Below are 18256 nucleotides of genomic sequence, written 5' to 3' on the forward strand. Positions count from 1 at the left end.
AATCTTTAGCTTGCCTATAGGTGTGTGTGCATGCACATGTGTATACCAGTCATAAACATTACCACTGTGAGATCATCAATAACATGCTGTTGTTCTTTGACTTGCAGTCTAAGGAATTCAATTTCTTGTTCCTCTCGTGTGCTGCTGAGATCATTCAGAGATGTGTGCCTCTTCAGTGCTGGTTGTGCAGATAACTTTTCTTTCTACAAAAATAAAAAACATAAAGAATGTTTTAAACTGCCTTGCTGCAACAGGAGAAAAACTCTCATGTGCCATGTAGCAACCAAGAATTCTTTGAACCCATCAATGCATACTCCACTACAACACAAGGCTTCTTTCAACAAAAAAACCCTCACATTCTATATGCCTCTGTGTTAATCTCTCACATAAGATATTTTAGAACAAAATCAAAGAACAGTCTGGGAAAAAAAAATTTGCAGACAAGTGAACTCAGTGATCTAGCATAGTGCATGCAGTCAAATTCAGTTCTGACTTCTAATCATAAAAGCAGTATTTATTAAAGCTGATTTTTAGTCACAGCTTTTTACAGCCGGCAAAAACATTTTATCTATCTGGGCTCCATTCCCTTAATCAGTGTGAATTGATACAACACAAAGCACATGCCACTCTGAATTTAGAATATGAGTTTTCAGCTGTATTGTCTGCATTTGACAGTTGCCCCATCCCACTGTGGAGACTGATGTGTTTGTTAGAATAAAAGCCTCTCAAGCACTTCCAGCTCAAAGTTACTGTGTGCAATGTTCTCTCATAACACAGCGTTGGAGATGATTACTTACCAGAGGTGGTTACTTACCAGCTCTACATTTTCCCTCGATAAATTCTTTATTTTCTCTTCCATTCTCTGGATACATTGTAACATATCATCATTTTTTTTGCTCATCCTCTTATTTTTTTCTACCAAAGGCTTCAGCTGACTTTCTGTCTCCCGAGAACGTTTCAGCTGCAAATGGCAAAGGAACAAAGTTAGCTGGGCTTTAGTTTACCTTGGAAGGAAAATAAAAACAGGTGTGTTTCCACTTGCTTTTCTTAATTCAGAAAGTTCAGCTCTTCTGCTGAATGGCATCTGTCATACACCACTGCTGAACTAAGAACTACAGCAGCCCAAGCAAGTAAGATGCAGCATTTTTGTATTGTCTGCCAAAAAAACTAAATCTGGTCACTGGATTTTGCTCTTGGCAAACACTTATGATGATCCATAGTGATTTCTTTATAAACTAATCTCAATAGATATAAACTTCTTGTGACCAACTAGGTCTCTAGACAAGTTGTTTTCACCAATTTAGCCATCCCTTAAGAAGAGGACACTCTTCCTCCTCTTAATGCACAATTAGAGCCATGAGAAAGTCAGCCAGAGGGCACAGATTCAATCTCAGCATTCTGCTGACATTTTCAAGCTGCTCAATTTTGCTCCTGTGGTTTTATAATGTTAGACAATTACATGAAGCAAATTACTGCTCTTCCTTGCATTTGTGTGTATTTAATATTTCACTGTTTTTACTCCATGAGTCATTTTGTTTGGGGAAAAAAAATCTATGTTTCTCAGTTAAAAGACTTTTCAATTTGCTAAGTTTTATCTGGAAAGGACAAAGAGATCACATTTGCTTTTCTGAGATAAATTCACTGATAAATTTGTTTTCTGTTTCATTCTTGAGAAAACTATTTTTCACAATTTTTAATCCCATGGCCTTGCTGATACTACTGATTTTATGTGTACTCTTGTCTCATAATATAAAACCGGCTCTACATCTCTTTCAAAATACTTTTCTTATGCAACTGAATCTAGAATCAAGAAGAGCACTTGACTGAGTCATACATCCCCCCTCCATCTAGAGGGACACTGAAGGATACATTGAAATACTTCTGCATTCTTCAGGGATGTTTTGAATTATTTAGGCCCACAGAAAGGATTAACAAGGAGGGCGATGTCAATGTGTCACAAAGCCATCAATGTTTCACTCATCTGTAGGACTGACACATGGCACCACTTCAGCCCTCAACATAATTTTAGAATCGGATATAGGTTCCATCTTTTTAGAATGAAAAATCTTTTCCTCTGCCACTAGAATTAAGGCATTAAGGCACAAGTGTAAAAAGTCCCGTTGTGAAACTCACCTCCATTGCAGTCAATGAGAGCTTTAACCATTAACCTCAGCACAAGTACTGATAAAGGCTGATAAAATTCATTCTTAAAATTCATGTCATATCCTTTTCTGTGTAAGTTACTATCCCTCTTCTAGGATAATTTCACCTACTTAAGAGACTTCCCTTGAGAAATGGCAGATTTTTCATCACTACCACAAGAAAGCTTTTTTAACTCCTAGCTAGCACAAGCATGTCACAGAGACAAATTTCAAAAGGATGAATACAGCAATTTAAATGCATGGATTATGCATGTTTTACACAACACCATTACACAGTGCCACAGGCAACATACCAGTTAATTTGATTACTATGACCCCAAAACAAATCTGTAAATTTTTATTTTTGTGGGACAGGAAAGATTCCATCCATGTCTTCTATGGTCACAAGATTAATTTCTATAGAAATCTCTGTTACATTTAGATATAATTGACTGAGGCCAACCAGCACTAATTTGTAAATTATTTATAACACTGACTTTCCAGCATTAAATCTTTTGCCATAAAGATGCCCTCCCAGTCACCATCTGTGTTATTACTAATTAATTTACCAGTTCATTTCTTTCATCTGCTAGGAGAGTATTCCTGTCTTCCAGCTTTCTTATTACAGCATTCAGTTCAGCAATTTTTAACTGAAATCTCCGCACATCTCGTTCATCCAGGTGCTGCTCCTTTACATCAAAAACATATAGATTTATAAAATTACTTTAAAAAAATATTTTACTGTCCATAGTTTACTATCATAGCTTAGCAACCGTATTATGTAAGTTTAAAACGGACTTGTACATCAGTGTCTGGAAAACTTACTATAATTAACTGAAATACCAAATAATAACATCCTGGGAAAATGCTTCATGAACAGCATCTTGTGAAATGCATGTAAAGTTTAACAATTAAACAAACTATCTAGGTAAATAATATTTCATATATAGCAGGTTACTTCTCACCAGATTTCTTATTCTCAGCTAAAACAGTTCTAGTGTAAAGGACATAGATTAAAATCACATGGCTCAGTTTTTGAGTAGTACCTATTTTCTAATAATAGTGAGAAAATACTGAGGTTCACAGATCAAGATGAGAGTGTAAATTCTGCAAGTTCTATATCCATATATTTCTCAATATTCTTTGCAATTTAAGAGGTCCAAGGAGTTTTTAAATCATTAGTAAAACAACAGAGTGCAGCACCAGGCCATTTACCATTAGCAGGTCCTAATAGTAGCCACAAAATGACTGTGAACACCCTGGCAGTTCTCCAGAGCAGAAATTCAGAGAAAACTCCATTTTCTTACCGGACTTCCCATCAGTTCACTGATATCTCCCACTCCTGCAGGAAGCTCCCTCTTAGGACTGCTGTGGTATCGTTCTGCCTCCTTCACCTGGACAAGCTGCTCATCCAAAGCTTCTTTCTGAAGGAGAAGTTTCTGGGTATGGCCTGCCTGGACACCAAGGTCCTTCTCCAGAGCCAGAATCACCCTGTCCTTGCCTTTTATCTCGTCCATCTGGAAAGAAATAACGCATGAAGGAAGTTTCTGTAATATCCCCAAGTGCTCACTGCATGCAAACATACAAATTTGCAAAAACAAAGTTGTGTTTCTCTCAGGATTACACCAGCACTGAAACCGTGGCTGCCAAAAAGAAAATATATCTTCTTTGTGGTCTTTTTCTCTGTCCTTAAAAAAGGTTCAGCCTTCACTTGATCAAGAGTTTCCTTGGTCCAGTCTCAACTCAAGAGACAAACAAAACCAGAGGCAAACATGCAGTAAAACAGAATACAAGCCACTGAAAACATCCACTTCACCTGAGGATACACAATTCTATACAGAGAAGAAAAATCTGCTTTCACTATGTTTCAGCAAAGAAACACAATTAGTACAAGATATGACAAACACACCCTTTAAAACTCACCTGGGCTTTGTTTCAAAGCTTGAGCCACAGACATTTGCCCCATGATGACTCCCTCTTTATTAGTGAATATCATGTGTGGTGGATCTCTTCACAGACATTTAAAATTAGTAGCATATACATGCACAATATTTAAACTTAAAATCTTAAGCATACCTATGTATTTTACGTGCCCTTGTTATAAGATTCAAATGAGGACTGGTCTTTGTGTAGAAGGAAAAAAAAGTAAGTGCACACAGACCATTAAAATAAAGGGTAGGAAGAAAGAGTTCTTAAACAGCCTCTCTGGTTACTGAACTGTGTGTTCATACATCTCCATACCAAATAAAGCTCACTGCTCACAGTGATCCACTGCAGCTCTCATAGGATTTGTCCCTTGCAGCATCAGTGTTAAATTCACTTTGGTACTATTCCAAATGCTAGAGGAAGTGACAATCTGCAGCAGTTACTATAGAAACAGATTTCTTAACAAGAACATTAACCATTAACAATGTATTTATTGGAACTGTGCTGTATCTCCTCCAGTTTACAAAACTGCTTTCTTGGTCAATATAAATGCATGGAATTTTGGAAGTCAATTTTATTTTGAAAAAATAAAATAATGAAGTAGTTAAATCATATGTTTGTTGTTTATTGTACTCCTACATCCATACAAGTCCTTTATGTCAAGTTACACCTAAAGAAAAAAGAAGGAAAAGAAAAAAAAAGACATACTAGAAGTAATTTATAGTTCAAAGTGATTTACAGGATTAAACACAATGAGATTACATGATCAGATGCAATTTGCTTCTTCAGGATTCTTGTCTTAATCCTTTCACAATCTACAAAGCACATGAAATTAGTTTGTGTAAAGAACCTGACTGGCAGGGGATGGCTTGGCTGAACCATGATCAAAGATAAAAAGGTCAGATTGAAGTGAATAAGCTGCTCTAGACTACTCTGAAGTTCTAACTGGAACTGATGAAGATTGGCTCAGATGGAGATTTCTTCCCTGATTTAGAAAAGTTGCTGTGTCTCAACTCCTTGTACAACAAATAAAAACAAACTTCCCAGCATTTCTACTTCCATTTGTGAGACTTCCAAGTATGCCAAAAAAGGACATGCAGGAAAGAATGCAGTTTTTATTAATGGAAGAATTTGCAACATGCAGGATTTCAGAGGGACTGTGCAGTGAACAACAATGACAAAAATTAAGCAGCTGCCTCATTTAATGAATGCTATCTGTCAGGCGCACTGATCTATAAGGGAGCCCTTGGGAGGAAAAAATGTCATGTAACTAAATCCTGTGGACAGTTTAGCTTTCAGTTTCACAGGTGTTCACACTGAACATCCACATAACTGACACAGGAATCTGCCCAGGCAAGGCACACATTCAGTAAGAAGACCCAAGCTTAAATATGCAGCCCTAATTCAAGGTACCCAATTAGTAGTGTATTTCATACTCTTCCTGTTCTCACAACTTAATGGTAAAGGCAATGATTTAGGCTTTAAGTTGGAAGGAAAAAGGAAAGCAACTATCTTGGTACTTGCTGAACTGACACAGAACTGATCCTTTGAAACAGATGTGACCAGTGCAGTCACAGCCACGTCACCCTCCTCTCACACTTCCATTGATCAAAGCACACAGGCTCACACAAATTAGAAAGAAATGCCACAAAAGAGCATGGTTTTGAGGTGGGGGTTAAGGGAAGGCATAATTCTCCTCTGCTTTTCCTACTACTCTTTTCCTATCACAAAGATCTACATGATGAATCTTTCAGATAAAAACAAATGCCTCAAGTTTAAGTCAAGTTAAAAGTCTTTGAAACACTGATATAATGAAATAGCAATGACTGCAGAGCCTTTTTTATTTTGGGTTTCCATTTAAAGTTACAGGTATGCACTCGAGAACCTCTTACTCATGTAAACCTGGGCACACACACACAAATACACAGAACACTGCAATAGTGCTTAGTTTTTAATAAGCACAAATCACCAGAACAAAAAATTTCTAAGGAACTAACTTACCACAAATTGATAAAGATGATTAGAATTGCATCAAGAATGCCTCCAGATTTTGCTTCAGAAGCATGGGGGTCAGTACAATTGTGCTCTCTTCAAGGGAATGGTTACACCCTTTGTTCATCCAATGTAACTGCACTGACCTAGTTAATGTCTCAATTTTCTTATATCTACAGCAATTTCACCCAAAGACTTATTATCTTTTTCAGCCTTCCATGGTGCAGAGCAAATCTATAGAGCAAATCAAATCATCTTCCTTGCCTGTTTTCCTAACAGAGAGCACAAACTGGTCCAGAGTGGCGAAAAAAAGGGAAGAGAAGTATTTTACAGCACTGCAACCTCCCTCAGTTCCATGTGGAAGAGATGGAGAGATGGTATGTCGGGGCCCAGGAGGCAATGAAAGAGGAGTCACACGACTAGGAAAGAGAGAGATAGTTTAGGTTTAAACTGAACATAAGCTGCCACAAAAGAAGACTTCAGTTTAGCCTAGCCTATATTCTAATAGTTGTTAAAGCTCAAAGTCTCCATGTCAGTTCTGTCCCACTGGGAAACAGCTGGAGCCACAGTTTGTTACATGAAGGAAAAAAAAGTTGGCAGCATAAAGGCCAACCAACTAATGTAATTAGGTATGAATTAAGTATGTATTTTAGACATATGTATTATGGTCTCTGTTTTAGTAGGGAGAAGCATATCTTCCATTAGGCAAATGAAAATCAAAATGGATTAATCCAGTTTCCCTGCTGCCTCTATTTTAATCCATCACATGTTGTGGAAGCAACTCGGTCGTGCCAAGACTCTCTAAGAATCTACATGGTCTTAAAGAGAAGGAGTATTTTTTATTAGACTAAGTGACAGAGTTGATAAGAAAGCTTTCAGGCACAGAAGCTCTTCAGCAGATCAGGTTAAGAAGTGTTTTCATGTTTTCTACCATGGCATTGCACTTGAAGGACCAAGATTTGACAACTGGAAGCTGCATGCACAAACTCCCACCATGGCTTTCACAGATCCCAGCCTGTTCTGCAACTCATCTGAGACCTCTCAATAAGATACAGAGGACAGATACCATCTCTGCTACCAACATATTTAGCACAATGACATCCCAATCATGCACTGTGCTCACACATATTGTATAAATCAAATATATAATCCCAGAAATCCCCTCCAAGTGTTGTTTTGGTTTCAAATTTGTTTTCAGTTTAAAACAAATTTACCCACTTTCTGCAGCTACCAAGTAAACAGGGTCACATGAACTCTTCTCTATTCTCTTTTGCATGGATTTTAAAGTATTTTAGAACAGTGATTATTCTTTATGCATTTAAGGGTGGTAAAAGTCAGTGCAAAAAGTCTGTGGTAGGAGGACAGTGGAGCAACATGAGGTTAGAATGTATTTTCAATTATAGGCCTTGAGAAGAAAAGTAGCAGAAATACCCTCTGAAAGAGGATTTAAAGAAAATAAGATCATTCACAAGCAGCTGCAGAGGCAAATTACTGAGAAATCACCTTGAGTAGCATAAGTAACTCTGGAGCTCTTGGTTAAAATTAGAGTTTTATAAATATAATTTCTTCAGGGGTTTTGTGCTGTCAAATGTTAGTTGCTGAATACAGATACTACCTGCATTATGTAAATGAAGGGATAGCATTTACAGCCTGTGTCAAAATTACCCAGGTTCCTAAGAACATGTATCTAACTGCCCACTAACAGCTAAGAGAAATGAGCAGAAATGAGTCTTTTAATAATATTTATGAAACATGAAAGAGAACCAAGCCAGTCATTAGAAAAAGCATCCCCTGCCAATTATGCCACACTTCAATGACTACAGTGAAAGAAAGTCAGAGACCTTTGGGGGAACTTTAGTCTCTCATGAAGTTGAAAGAGAAATTCCCAGGGAATTAAAAGCCACATCTATCAAGGCATTGACATATTCAGTTTCCAAAGTGGAAAAAGCCAGCTGCTGCATTGGCAACTGTAAGACCTTCCTCTTCACCCATTCTTGACAAAGTTATCTCCTAGACAACTGCAGAACAAATTTCTACAGTGCTCTTCTCCAGCAGAAATTTAATTAACCTTTACACTAAGTGCCTGACACTGAAAATAGGGCTATCATGACAGAGGGATTGCTGGTTACTCTGAAGAACTAAAAGAAGATTCTACTCAAAAAATCCAGGTAAAGATTGAACCAAAAAGAATTAACATCTTTTATAGTTTTAAAGGGACACTAAGAACTAACAACAATATCCCAAGCTGAAAGCTCATGTGGAGAAAAGAATTAAAATATTCCAGAGCTGTGTACAGTATTCCCTACAACATACATGGCCAGCTATTAAAATAAATGTTTGCTGCTTATTTGGGACACTTAGAGGGAAAAAGGACTAGAGATGCCAATCATTCAGTGGAATAATAAGCATCACAGACAGAAGTGGATAGGATTTATTTTTAATTTCATGTGTAATTTTTCAAAACCAACAGTCAATTATTTCCTCCAGTAGCTCTTCTCACATATTTTTCTGAAGTGTGTAAATCTCATTAGAAGTTCTGATGAATTATACAAGAAACACCACATGGGCAGAAAATTCCAGAACTGATAAGAGGTTTCTCATATCTTTCTCAAAAGCCAGTTACAATCTCTACTACTGGATTTCTCCTATTACCTATCCCAAGTGTTCATTGACAGAACTGTAATGAAAAAGTAGTCAAAAGGATAAAAATGTAGCAAAACTAAGTAATACAAATTTTAGGGTTTTTTTTACCAGGTGCTACACCATACATAACTTTTGTCTGTTTTTAATACTGTTCCAAATTTTGTAAGGAGAGATAGAAGTCAAATTTGTGACCTTCCTAACTTTTTAGAAAATATTAAGAACAAACACAAAATGCTGAACCTGCACTATGAAAAAGGTTTGATTAGATCTGCTTGATCCAAGGAAAAACAACATCTGGCTGGAATGCTGCCCTGTGAGCTCCTAAAAGAAGAAGCATAAATCTTGGGAGGACAGAAAGCCAAGTATTATTTGCAGTCCTACAAAGCTGGAGGTGCTGGGTCTGTGCTGCAGCTTAGCTCAGCCTTGGAATGCAGCTGGAGCACGTGTCTCAAGCAGATGGCACGATCCAGGAGCAGCTGTGTGTGAAACGCAGGCGCGGCTGAGCGGCCCAAGCTGCAGCTCTGCCCAGCCAGGCACGACTGCCTGGCATGATTCAAAGCTCAGCTTTCCCGGCTCGAAATCCGACACTGCTTCAGAGGCAAAACTCACACAGGGCACAAGTGAAGTGGGAAAAGCCAGGCTCCTCCCCCGGCCAGCAGGGAGTGCCCCTGCCAACAGCCAGCCGTCCCTCTGCTCCAGAATTTTCAGACAAATGTCTGCATTGCCCCCAGTGATGAAAGCAGCACAAAGATACAAATTGCACTGCCTCAAAATGACAAAATCCTAGTAATGGTAAATGCGGGAGAACATGAATGCTATTAGACAGCTGTTCCCACCAGTAGATAATTGGGGTTTGGTGGAGCATTAAACTTTTTCTTCTATTACTTTTCATGTCAACTGCTCAAATGAAGAAATGGAATGCACTGTTCCTCAAATTTGTAGATGATACCAAATTCAGGGGAGCTGTTACCACACAAGAGGATAGGAAAAACATTCCGAGGAACTTTTCAACATGTTGGAGAAATGAGCCAAGAAACCCTCATAAAGTTTGCCTAAGAAAGGTACAATGAATGTCCTGCCCTGGGAGAGCTCAAGTGCCTGCTAGATGCCAACTGAAGTTGGCAGTTTTGCAATGGGAAGAAAAAAAAAAGGAAAAATAGACAAAAGGAAAGATCTTTGCATCCTGTAAGGCAAGTTGGATATGGGTCAGTGGTGAGAGATTGCAATGATTGAAGTTAACTTGATATTGGGCCAAACCAGGATGTACCAAAAGAGATTTAGCTTTTTATTAAGCATATGGGAAACCACACCAGGAGCACCAGAGCCACTTCTGGGCTCCCCAGCACAAAAAATAAGGTATTGACACACTGGCCTAAGTGCCATAGAACTGGAGGAAAGCCAGTAAGATCACTATGGGGCTGCAGCATCCAGCATTGCAGGAATGGTGAAGGTGCCAGGCTCACTCAGCCAGCCAAAGGAAGCAGGCAGGATGAGTTAAAACAGCAGATATTCTGGATATCCATTCTGAATATCCATTTATCCAAAGGGGAATTACAGCCATGAACAAAGTACATGCTTCTCCAAGATACACAGCAAAAGGACAATACTGACAATCAAAAGAAGAACAAGAAAGAAATGTCACAGTGACTGGGCTTTAGGGCAGGCTGTCACTGCTGAACTCCATCTTGGGAGGTTTTCAGACTGGACTGGAGGAGGCCCAGAGCAACCTGATCCAACCTTGAAAGCAGCTCTGCTTCAAGCAGGATGCTGGACCTGGAGAACACCCTCACCATCTAAATTTCCCATGATTGTATTACACTCCCAATGCTAAACCATACTGAAGACAGACACCATCTTAATATAACCCATACTAAAGACAGACAGACAAACCACCATATTAAGAGTTGTGCAAGGTTAGAAAATATGAATTAGTGAAGGATGTGAGTTGAAATTTTGGGCTGTCCTAAACTGGAGCAACCTAATTCTTAATTCTAAAAAAAACTTTTCCGAAGCCTTCACTTAGAACGTGAGATGCTCTGTTACACACACACACAAAAACTGAAATACTGGTTTTAAAAAATCAGTATAAATGATACATGAGCTCATTCCATAACATGTTTTTTGTCTTGAAGAGAAGTTTCAGTGAAACTGCCTGGACTTCTACCTTTAAAAACTGTTTCATCTATTATTTTGAATTATATTCTTTCATGTCCTGCATTATATTTATTTGGGAAACACCAGAGAGAAGCAGCGTTCCACACTGGAAGGAGTTTTTTATTCATGCAGCAATATCATTTGGACTAAGGAGATTAAGGACACTTAAACAGTGCATCTGTCTCCATAAATCATTGCTGATCAGGAATTTCTAAAAATTGCCCCTTGAAAACAATTTCTTTTACTTTGATGCTCTTAACAGCAAAAGGATTTTTTGCCTTGCAAGTATGAATCAGCAGTACTGTCACACTGCTCTTTAACCAATTTTTATAAGGCTACTTGAAAATACAATTGAAATATGGAAATTTAATTCATCTGGTGTACTGTGTTCCGTCTTAAACAGGAACCTTATTGTGCATCTAATACAATCAGTGGACTCTTAATGATTTTGTGGCTAAGAAAATCTGGTCTATTTTATATTGAAGTCTTTCAGGTAATTTCAATCCAAGCTGTTAAAGAATATTTAGGAAGACCATATGTGTAAAGACTTGAACAGGGTAGAATGATATTTAGCTGGAAAATAAGTGAAAAGCTTGGTGTTAAAGACATTTCTAATAAAAGAAACAGTGTTTACTAAAACATACACCACAAAACGCAGGGTGCAAGTGTCATTTGTTCATTCCAAAGTTTAAATATTATATTAAGTGTTCACAAAATAAGCATTCCGTTTTTTTCATATTCAACCAATATTAAAAATTAGTAGATCAGTGATGTCATAATTCAATATCCTTTTAATGATTGGGCGTTTGCATACATTTTCCAAGGCATGAACTACAAAATGTCCATTAATCTTGCCACTGCAAAAACAGTACCTAGAGAAATGTGCCTTGCAAGGTAAGGGCCTGCTTAAAAACAGTGTCCAAGTGGTCCCAGAATGAATGGAGCCTTGAACTAACATGGTCAATGGCCATGGCCTCCTTCCCACCTGTGCTGGCAGAGTAAGGCTGGGCTCTTTCCCAGGATCCCAAACAACGCAAGCAGCTGTTTCAGGATTGCGAGCCAAAAGAGAGCAACTTTACTTACCTCTGAAAACTAACTGCAAACATGATTATCAAACCAAGTCAGTTAAATGGCAAACTTAATCAAGGGCTAAGAAAAATTGGCTGAAATTGCTATTTTGTGTACTATTGTACAGTTTTCATTCTGTGGAACAATACAACTGTTCAGACTCAACCACTCAGAAAATATGGGCTGAACAAAATAAATAATAACTGTTATTTTTTTCTAATCTTATTCTCCAAGGTGCCTCTTTACTTTCAAGACATCTGTTTCATCTGTCCCTCCAGTTTGTTACTTGCTATTTTTACTTCTGGTTTCATAGCTGCCAGCACATTGTGCTGATGCATATATACAACAAGGATGTATTTTCTTGGAGGGTGAGGGAATAAAATCCACAGCAATTAGCATTCCTTAAATTAATAGAAAAATTTGTATCACTGTTACATTTTCAATTACAGGAACATAAAACTTCCAGCATAATTTCTTACTGCACATAGAAAAAGTGTGTTTTATGTTTTGCCAAATAGATATTTTACTTTCTCTTATTAAGCACTAGGTCCTTAGCCATCCAGTCTTGTTTCTGTTGAGGTTTGTCGGGTACTTTTCATGGCTCAATTCAAAACTATGAAAACACTCCCCAAATTGATCAATCATATGTTTTAAAAATATAGTAAATAAAATTGTATCCATAGACAATGGATTTTTCTTTCTCATAACTTATTTTTTAATAGCAGCCAATAATTTTAAGATTTTAGTCAGATTAGTTGTGGGTGTTAATGGCAAAATACAGATTTTTTCTAGCTGCAATATCTAAGAGAAAAATATTCACAAAATTAATCTCTGATCTGAAATGCAAAATAAATCAGACAAGTCTGTCAAGGCAATCAGACTGCATCCTGAATTACTCTACCTGAACTGAATTACAGTATGGCCAGCCCATTTAGGTGGTTAATCCCAATGATGCTGGTTTCTTAATAATGCCACAAAATACTGCACACATACAAAAGAGCACATTAATTGAAACTCAGTTACAGAACTGTGCTAATATTATTAACACTTCTTTTCACATACTGATCATTTAATCTCACAGAACAGTACAAACCAACGAAAAGACCCAAATCCAGGGTTGATAGGGTTAATCTGAAATTGAAGGCAAGCATCCCTTGAACTAATTAAATGGAGGGGAGAGGAGAGAGGGGAATATCCCAGTGATCAGATTCTGTAATCCCACGTGCTTCCTCAAAGGAAAAGAGAACCTATCTAGGAACCCTGCAGTATTTTTTACCTCATCCCAGATTTAAAGACTGCCCTGTGCAATAAATACCTAAATTCCTAAGAATCTAGAAGAAACTCTTTCTAAAAACCCCACAAACCATTTAATTTTAATTTAAGGAATTCAATTAAAATTAAAAGGAATTTAAGGAAAAAACTGAAATTCATTATATGAAAGGAAGGGAAGCACTAGAAGGCAGCACAAGACTCTTGGAGGAAGATATAAACATTTCCTAAGAAAGCCATGAGAACAGTGGCAGGCTTCCTCTGGTGCTGGAAAAAGGAAACAAGAGTTACCTACACACTCTTCCAGTATATTCACCTTTTTAGATGTACGGAAAAACACAGGCCCAGCAAGGCTATAATTAAAATTTTGAATGACTTCACAGAATTTTTCTTTGTACCAGACAGAAAACAGAGTGCCCTTCTTCATCACCTTTGCCAACAGTAGGCTGAAAACCTCTTCTCTTGAAAGTGAAGAGTTAAATATTTCCTTTGAAACCCTTCTTGGAGGAGGTTAAATTCATTTAGAAAATGTCCTCCAGAAAAACATATGATAGAATGTATCAACCCTCTCTTCTTCTTTAATACTTTTTATAATTGTCTGCACTTCATAGCCATAATTTTAGAATTTTACATGTGTAATAGAGAACCGAATATGAAAGAAGCCACATTTGCAGGAACTCTGCATTGTCGGTCTTTGCAGTGGTCTTAATTAATGAACAAAATGATACCCCTGAGACTGGATTGACTTCCAATTAATTCAAAGCATAAATATTTACTGCATTAAAAGCTTTCATTGTCTCAGACAGAAAATCAGCAGCATTAAATAGATATTACAGTTTGTAGCTTGTCCTCATAATTTTTCCTGAGGAATACAAGAAATAAGAGGTCATTTCTGCACAAATTCAAGCCCACAAGATGTTTTCCTAAGGAAACTGATGTTTCATTCTATTAAAAGTCTGTACTACTTGACATAATATAAATATTATGCTTCTTTTTTTTTTTTTTATTTGCATAGCTATCATACTGCTAGTTTGTGCAGATAAGCCATTAGGTATACACACACATATAGAAAATATCAAACAGAAGTGTCACTTGATGAAGATCTCTTTAAATGTATAACTGTGTACAGCCCATCTTAGATTCTGTACATTTTACAAAGCTGAATAATTTGGGGCACCCACTGTCAGGAAATACTGCCTGGATTTTGATTTTATACCAACAGCATAGTCTGCCATCTGTGCTGAAGTCCTAGGGTTTATGAAGCGTGAAAAAAGCCTGCTGTCCTAGGCCCTAACTTTTCTGCTGCTATAGAAAAAACACAGAAATTCTGAAAGGGCAACAGTGCTTCATACTGAATGACCTGGATAAAGATGCAAAAGAAGCAAAGAGACTGTCTTGTTTCAGCACAACTAGTGCCTCCCATTTAAATATAAAGCTCTACATGAATTTAATGTTGCCATCTCATAAGGTATTCTTACTGTCCAATGAACAATCCCCAACTTCTTTTGGTCACCAGGGGTATAGTTGTACAGCTAGGAAGGGGAAGTGTATTTCTTTGATCTGTTGAGAAAACTCATTCTGGAAACTCTTGCATGACTTTTATTCTATTTGGAGGGACATAAAGCTTTGGGCTGTGCTGGATAGTCTACAGAGCCAAGGTTCACCTTTGCTGTAAGGAGGAGAAACAGTGGCCCATTGTAGCAATCAGCACTGATGGATGATATCACTGCTTTGATATTTATGGACACATACAGCAATATATCAATACCTGCTACAAACTGAAATAAGCAGCATTACTCAGGGAACTCACCAGCCTGCGGATCTCCCTCTCACACTCCCGCTTTATTCTGTTGATCTCATCCTGGTGGGACTGATAAGCCGTGCGCAGGTCCGCAGCCTTCATCTTATCTGCCTGCATGATGTTGTTCAGAGCTTCTTCAAGCTGCTTTTTGCCAGATTTCAGCTCCAAGATCTCTTGCTGCAGTTTCATTCGTTCCCCGTCGAAGGCCTTGCGAGCCTCCTCCTTCGCCTCGCTCAGCAGCGCCGTCTTCACCTTGTCAGCCGCCCCGTCCCGCAGCACGTTGACTGTCGACTGCAAACGCTGAATTTCACCGTCCTTGATTTTCACCATTCGTGCCACCTCCTGCTCGTGCTGCCGGATCAGTAGCTCCCTGACACTCTGAAGTTCCTTCATTTTCTCCTCGTGGAGCTTGGCTTTCAGTTCAGAAATATAGGCAGTGTGCTTATGCTGCTCCTGCTCCCTTTCTTGCTTAACCTCTTGGATTTTTTCCCTCAGTTTGCCCACCTGGAACAAAATAAAAAATACTGATTAACAAGCACCACTCCACTTTTTAAAGTCACCAAGGAAGCTGCCTCTAAACTGTTTGTAAAAACCTATCCTGAATGTTCCAAAGCAAACACTGCACACCTCTCTCCAGTAAACAAATGGAGAAGCAGGGCTGGAAAAAGGCCATGTGCATGTTAAGGAATCTGCTGTAGGGATATGCAACTGGTAATGAGCTCTCATAGATCTTGGGAATAAAATAAAACTGACCAACATACAATCTAGTTATCTCCTTATTTCCTGTACCAACCACACCAGACTATTCTCACCCATAACTCCTCTACTGCGCTCTACAAGCAAATGGAAAATCACTCAAACAGGGAAAAGACTTTATGTTTATGCTGGAAATACTTTTATTTTGTATTTCTTAATTCCTTAGCTATTTTAATGGGAAAGTCCTTATTATATTGGCCAAAAGAATTGGCCTTTTGAAAAACCAAGTCTACTCAATGGACTTCAGATCTCATCCCAAAACTGAGACTATTCATGTCCCCAGATATTTCAGAAAATATAGGCCAGTGAGTCTAAGGGCTGGAGAGGGAGCAGTGGAAAAATGTTATAGACTATTATAGTAATATCCACTGTGATGAAACCTCATTATAAATGATGCTCAGCAGGCTGCATGGAAAGCAATGCTTTTTTCCATGTGGGATTAGATGTTAATTTAGAATAAACGGGGAAAAAAGAGAAAGGCTCACTTGTCTATTGCAGTATACCAGAAAGGTTATAATGTATTTCATCATTCATAGTTTCAGTGACATCTTTCAACTATCCCCATTACCGAGACTGCCAAAACCTCTATCAGAGGCAGAGGTTTCAAAAATTGTATTTTAACCTTCAGTGACAATACAAACAAACATAGCAAATGGAGCTTCATGTTAAAAGGAGGCTACCAAGCAGCAAAATGTTATTCACTGCCACATCTGCTTCTATCTGTGCAACACAAAGCTGTGATCTGTAGTCATATGATGCATTTAATTTACACTAAATTAAGCCAGATTTGCAACTTGATCAGATAGGTGTCCAGTCAGGATCAACCCACCACATCTTGACCTGAGGTCTTCACACAGCTGGGACAGCAGACTTTTCCGGTGCAGAAAATGTTACAATCCTCTTATTTTGAACAGTAGCTTTGAAAATTAACCAGCTCAAACTTATCCTTGATTTAAAGAAAGGAAGAGATTGGAGCAAGAAAGGAAGGAAAGGTATAATACATTTTTATGAAAGTAACCTAGATGCACTGTTGACTGTACACCACCCGGGAGATCACTGCAATTAGAGTTGTTCAAAAGGTAATAGATCTGAGTCAGACACTGTCACACACAGATTTTATAGCTATCGTCACTCTGTTCCAGGATGATTCTGAGAATGTGTCTTTATTAAGAGAGACAGAGGTTGGGTTTCTTCCCCAAATGGTAAATCTGGCTATTGGAAATTATCTGCAGGATATATCCATGTATTATTTTTTTGGTGGGATGACATCAGTTCCAAGCCTACAGTGGATAGCAGTGATGTTCAGTGCTTGCATTAGGATGCCCAATTCCATAGGAGAGTCCATTGCAGGGAGGCTGGAATAGATGATCTTTAAAGGTCCCTTCCAAGCCATAGCATTCCATGATGCTGTAACAAAACTAAGTCACTTACACACCTATCCACCATCAGAAGTAAACAGATTGGTTTATAGATAAATTTGAAAATGAAACAACACTCATTATTTACTTATTGCCTTACTGATGAGCCAAGAAAATTGAAATTAAATTGAGCAATGAAACCTACTAATGACAACACAGGGAAACAAACTGCATAATGGCACTTACAAACACAGATAATATACCTCCAGAACCACAGTAATTTTAAATTAGTCATATCGTACATAAAGCATACAACTGAAAGGCAGTTTTCAATACAACACATTCATGAGTTTAACTTCCTACAAGATTTTTTAATAAATGAGAAATGGCTTTTGACATTTTGGAGGAGCACTGAGTCACCAAATTAGCATACTTGCTCAATTTTTCTCATCTTTCACTGAAGTAAGGGAAAGCAAAACAAAACCTATATGCACCTATATGCTGTCTGTGAGAACAGATATTAACCACTCAGAGTAACTGAGTACTAGCATATGTCACTACTAATTTTACATAAAAGCTTCAGTAAGAGGAATTTAAACAAGAAGAATTTTAATCCTCAAAAAACTTCTAGAAATCCATCAAAATCCACAAAAAAAATCCTTCAAAAAACACAGCATATTAAATGCTTATTACACCTCATGATCCAGAAAAAAAAACAACAATGCATCCCAGTTCTCAAGGTATTTAAAAAATCTTTTCTTATTACTGCTTTTGGTCAGAGAAGATGGAAAGTTAGATCTGTCTGTTGTATCTTCTCTGAAAGCCATAATCTGTCCTTCCCACACCCCTCAGTCCCTCTCTCCTGCACACTGTGCAGTTTTGTACTTGTCTGGCTTCCAGAACAAGAATAAAATGAAAATATAGTGTGGCATTTTCCCATATGCCTGAGTCTCACTTTTTCTTGTATTATTTGTTTTTAATATGACGAAAGCTATCTCAGTGGGAATAGGTACTTTGGCATACTTGTTCCTAAATATTCATCGATCTCATCACAAGCATTTATAAAACCACTGAGCTGACTGCAAAGACCATGCTCATTCACTACAGCTCCTTGTGCTCATAGCACTGGACTTTAAAGTTCAGTTAGA

General features: G+C 37.9%; 1 protein-coding gene across 1 annotated transcript in view; it reads right to left on the reverse strand.

Annotated features, from left to right (window-relative positions):
- Positions 1–18256, reverse strand: part of JAKMIP1 (janus kinase and microtubule interacting protein 1) — a 142376-nt gene that overhangs the window by 55442 nt on the left and 68678 nt on the right. The window contains exons 5-9 of the mRNA XM_059470993.1: positions 15004–15498; positions 3449–3658; positions 2711–2830; positions 815–961; positions 63–203 (exon numbers count right to left, since the gene is read on the reverse strand). Of these exons, the coding sequence (XP_059326976.1) occupies positions 63–203; positions 815–961; positions 2711–2830; positions 3449–3658; positions 15004–15498 (1113 nt within the window). The remainder of the gene's footprint in view (positions 1–62; positions 204–814; positions 962–2710; positions 2831–3448; positions 3659–15003; positions 15499–18256) is intronic.

Source organism: Ammospiza nelsoni, chromosome 4 (genome assembly GCF_027579445.1).
Source record: "Ammospiza nelsoni isolate bAmmNel1 chromosome 4, bAmmNel1.pri, whole genome shotgun sequence".
NCBI classification, from domain to species: Eukaryota; Metazoa; Chordata; class Aves; order Passeriformes; family Passerellidae; genus Ammospiza; species Ammospiza nelsoni.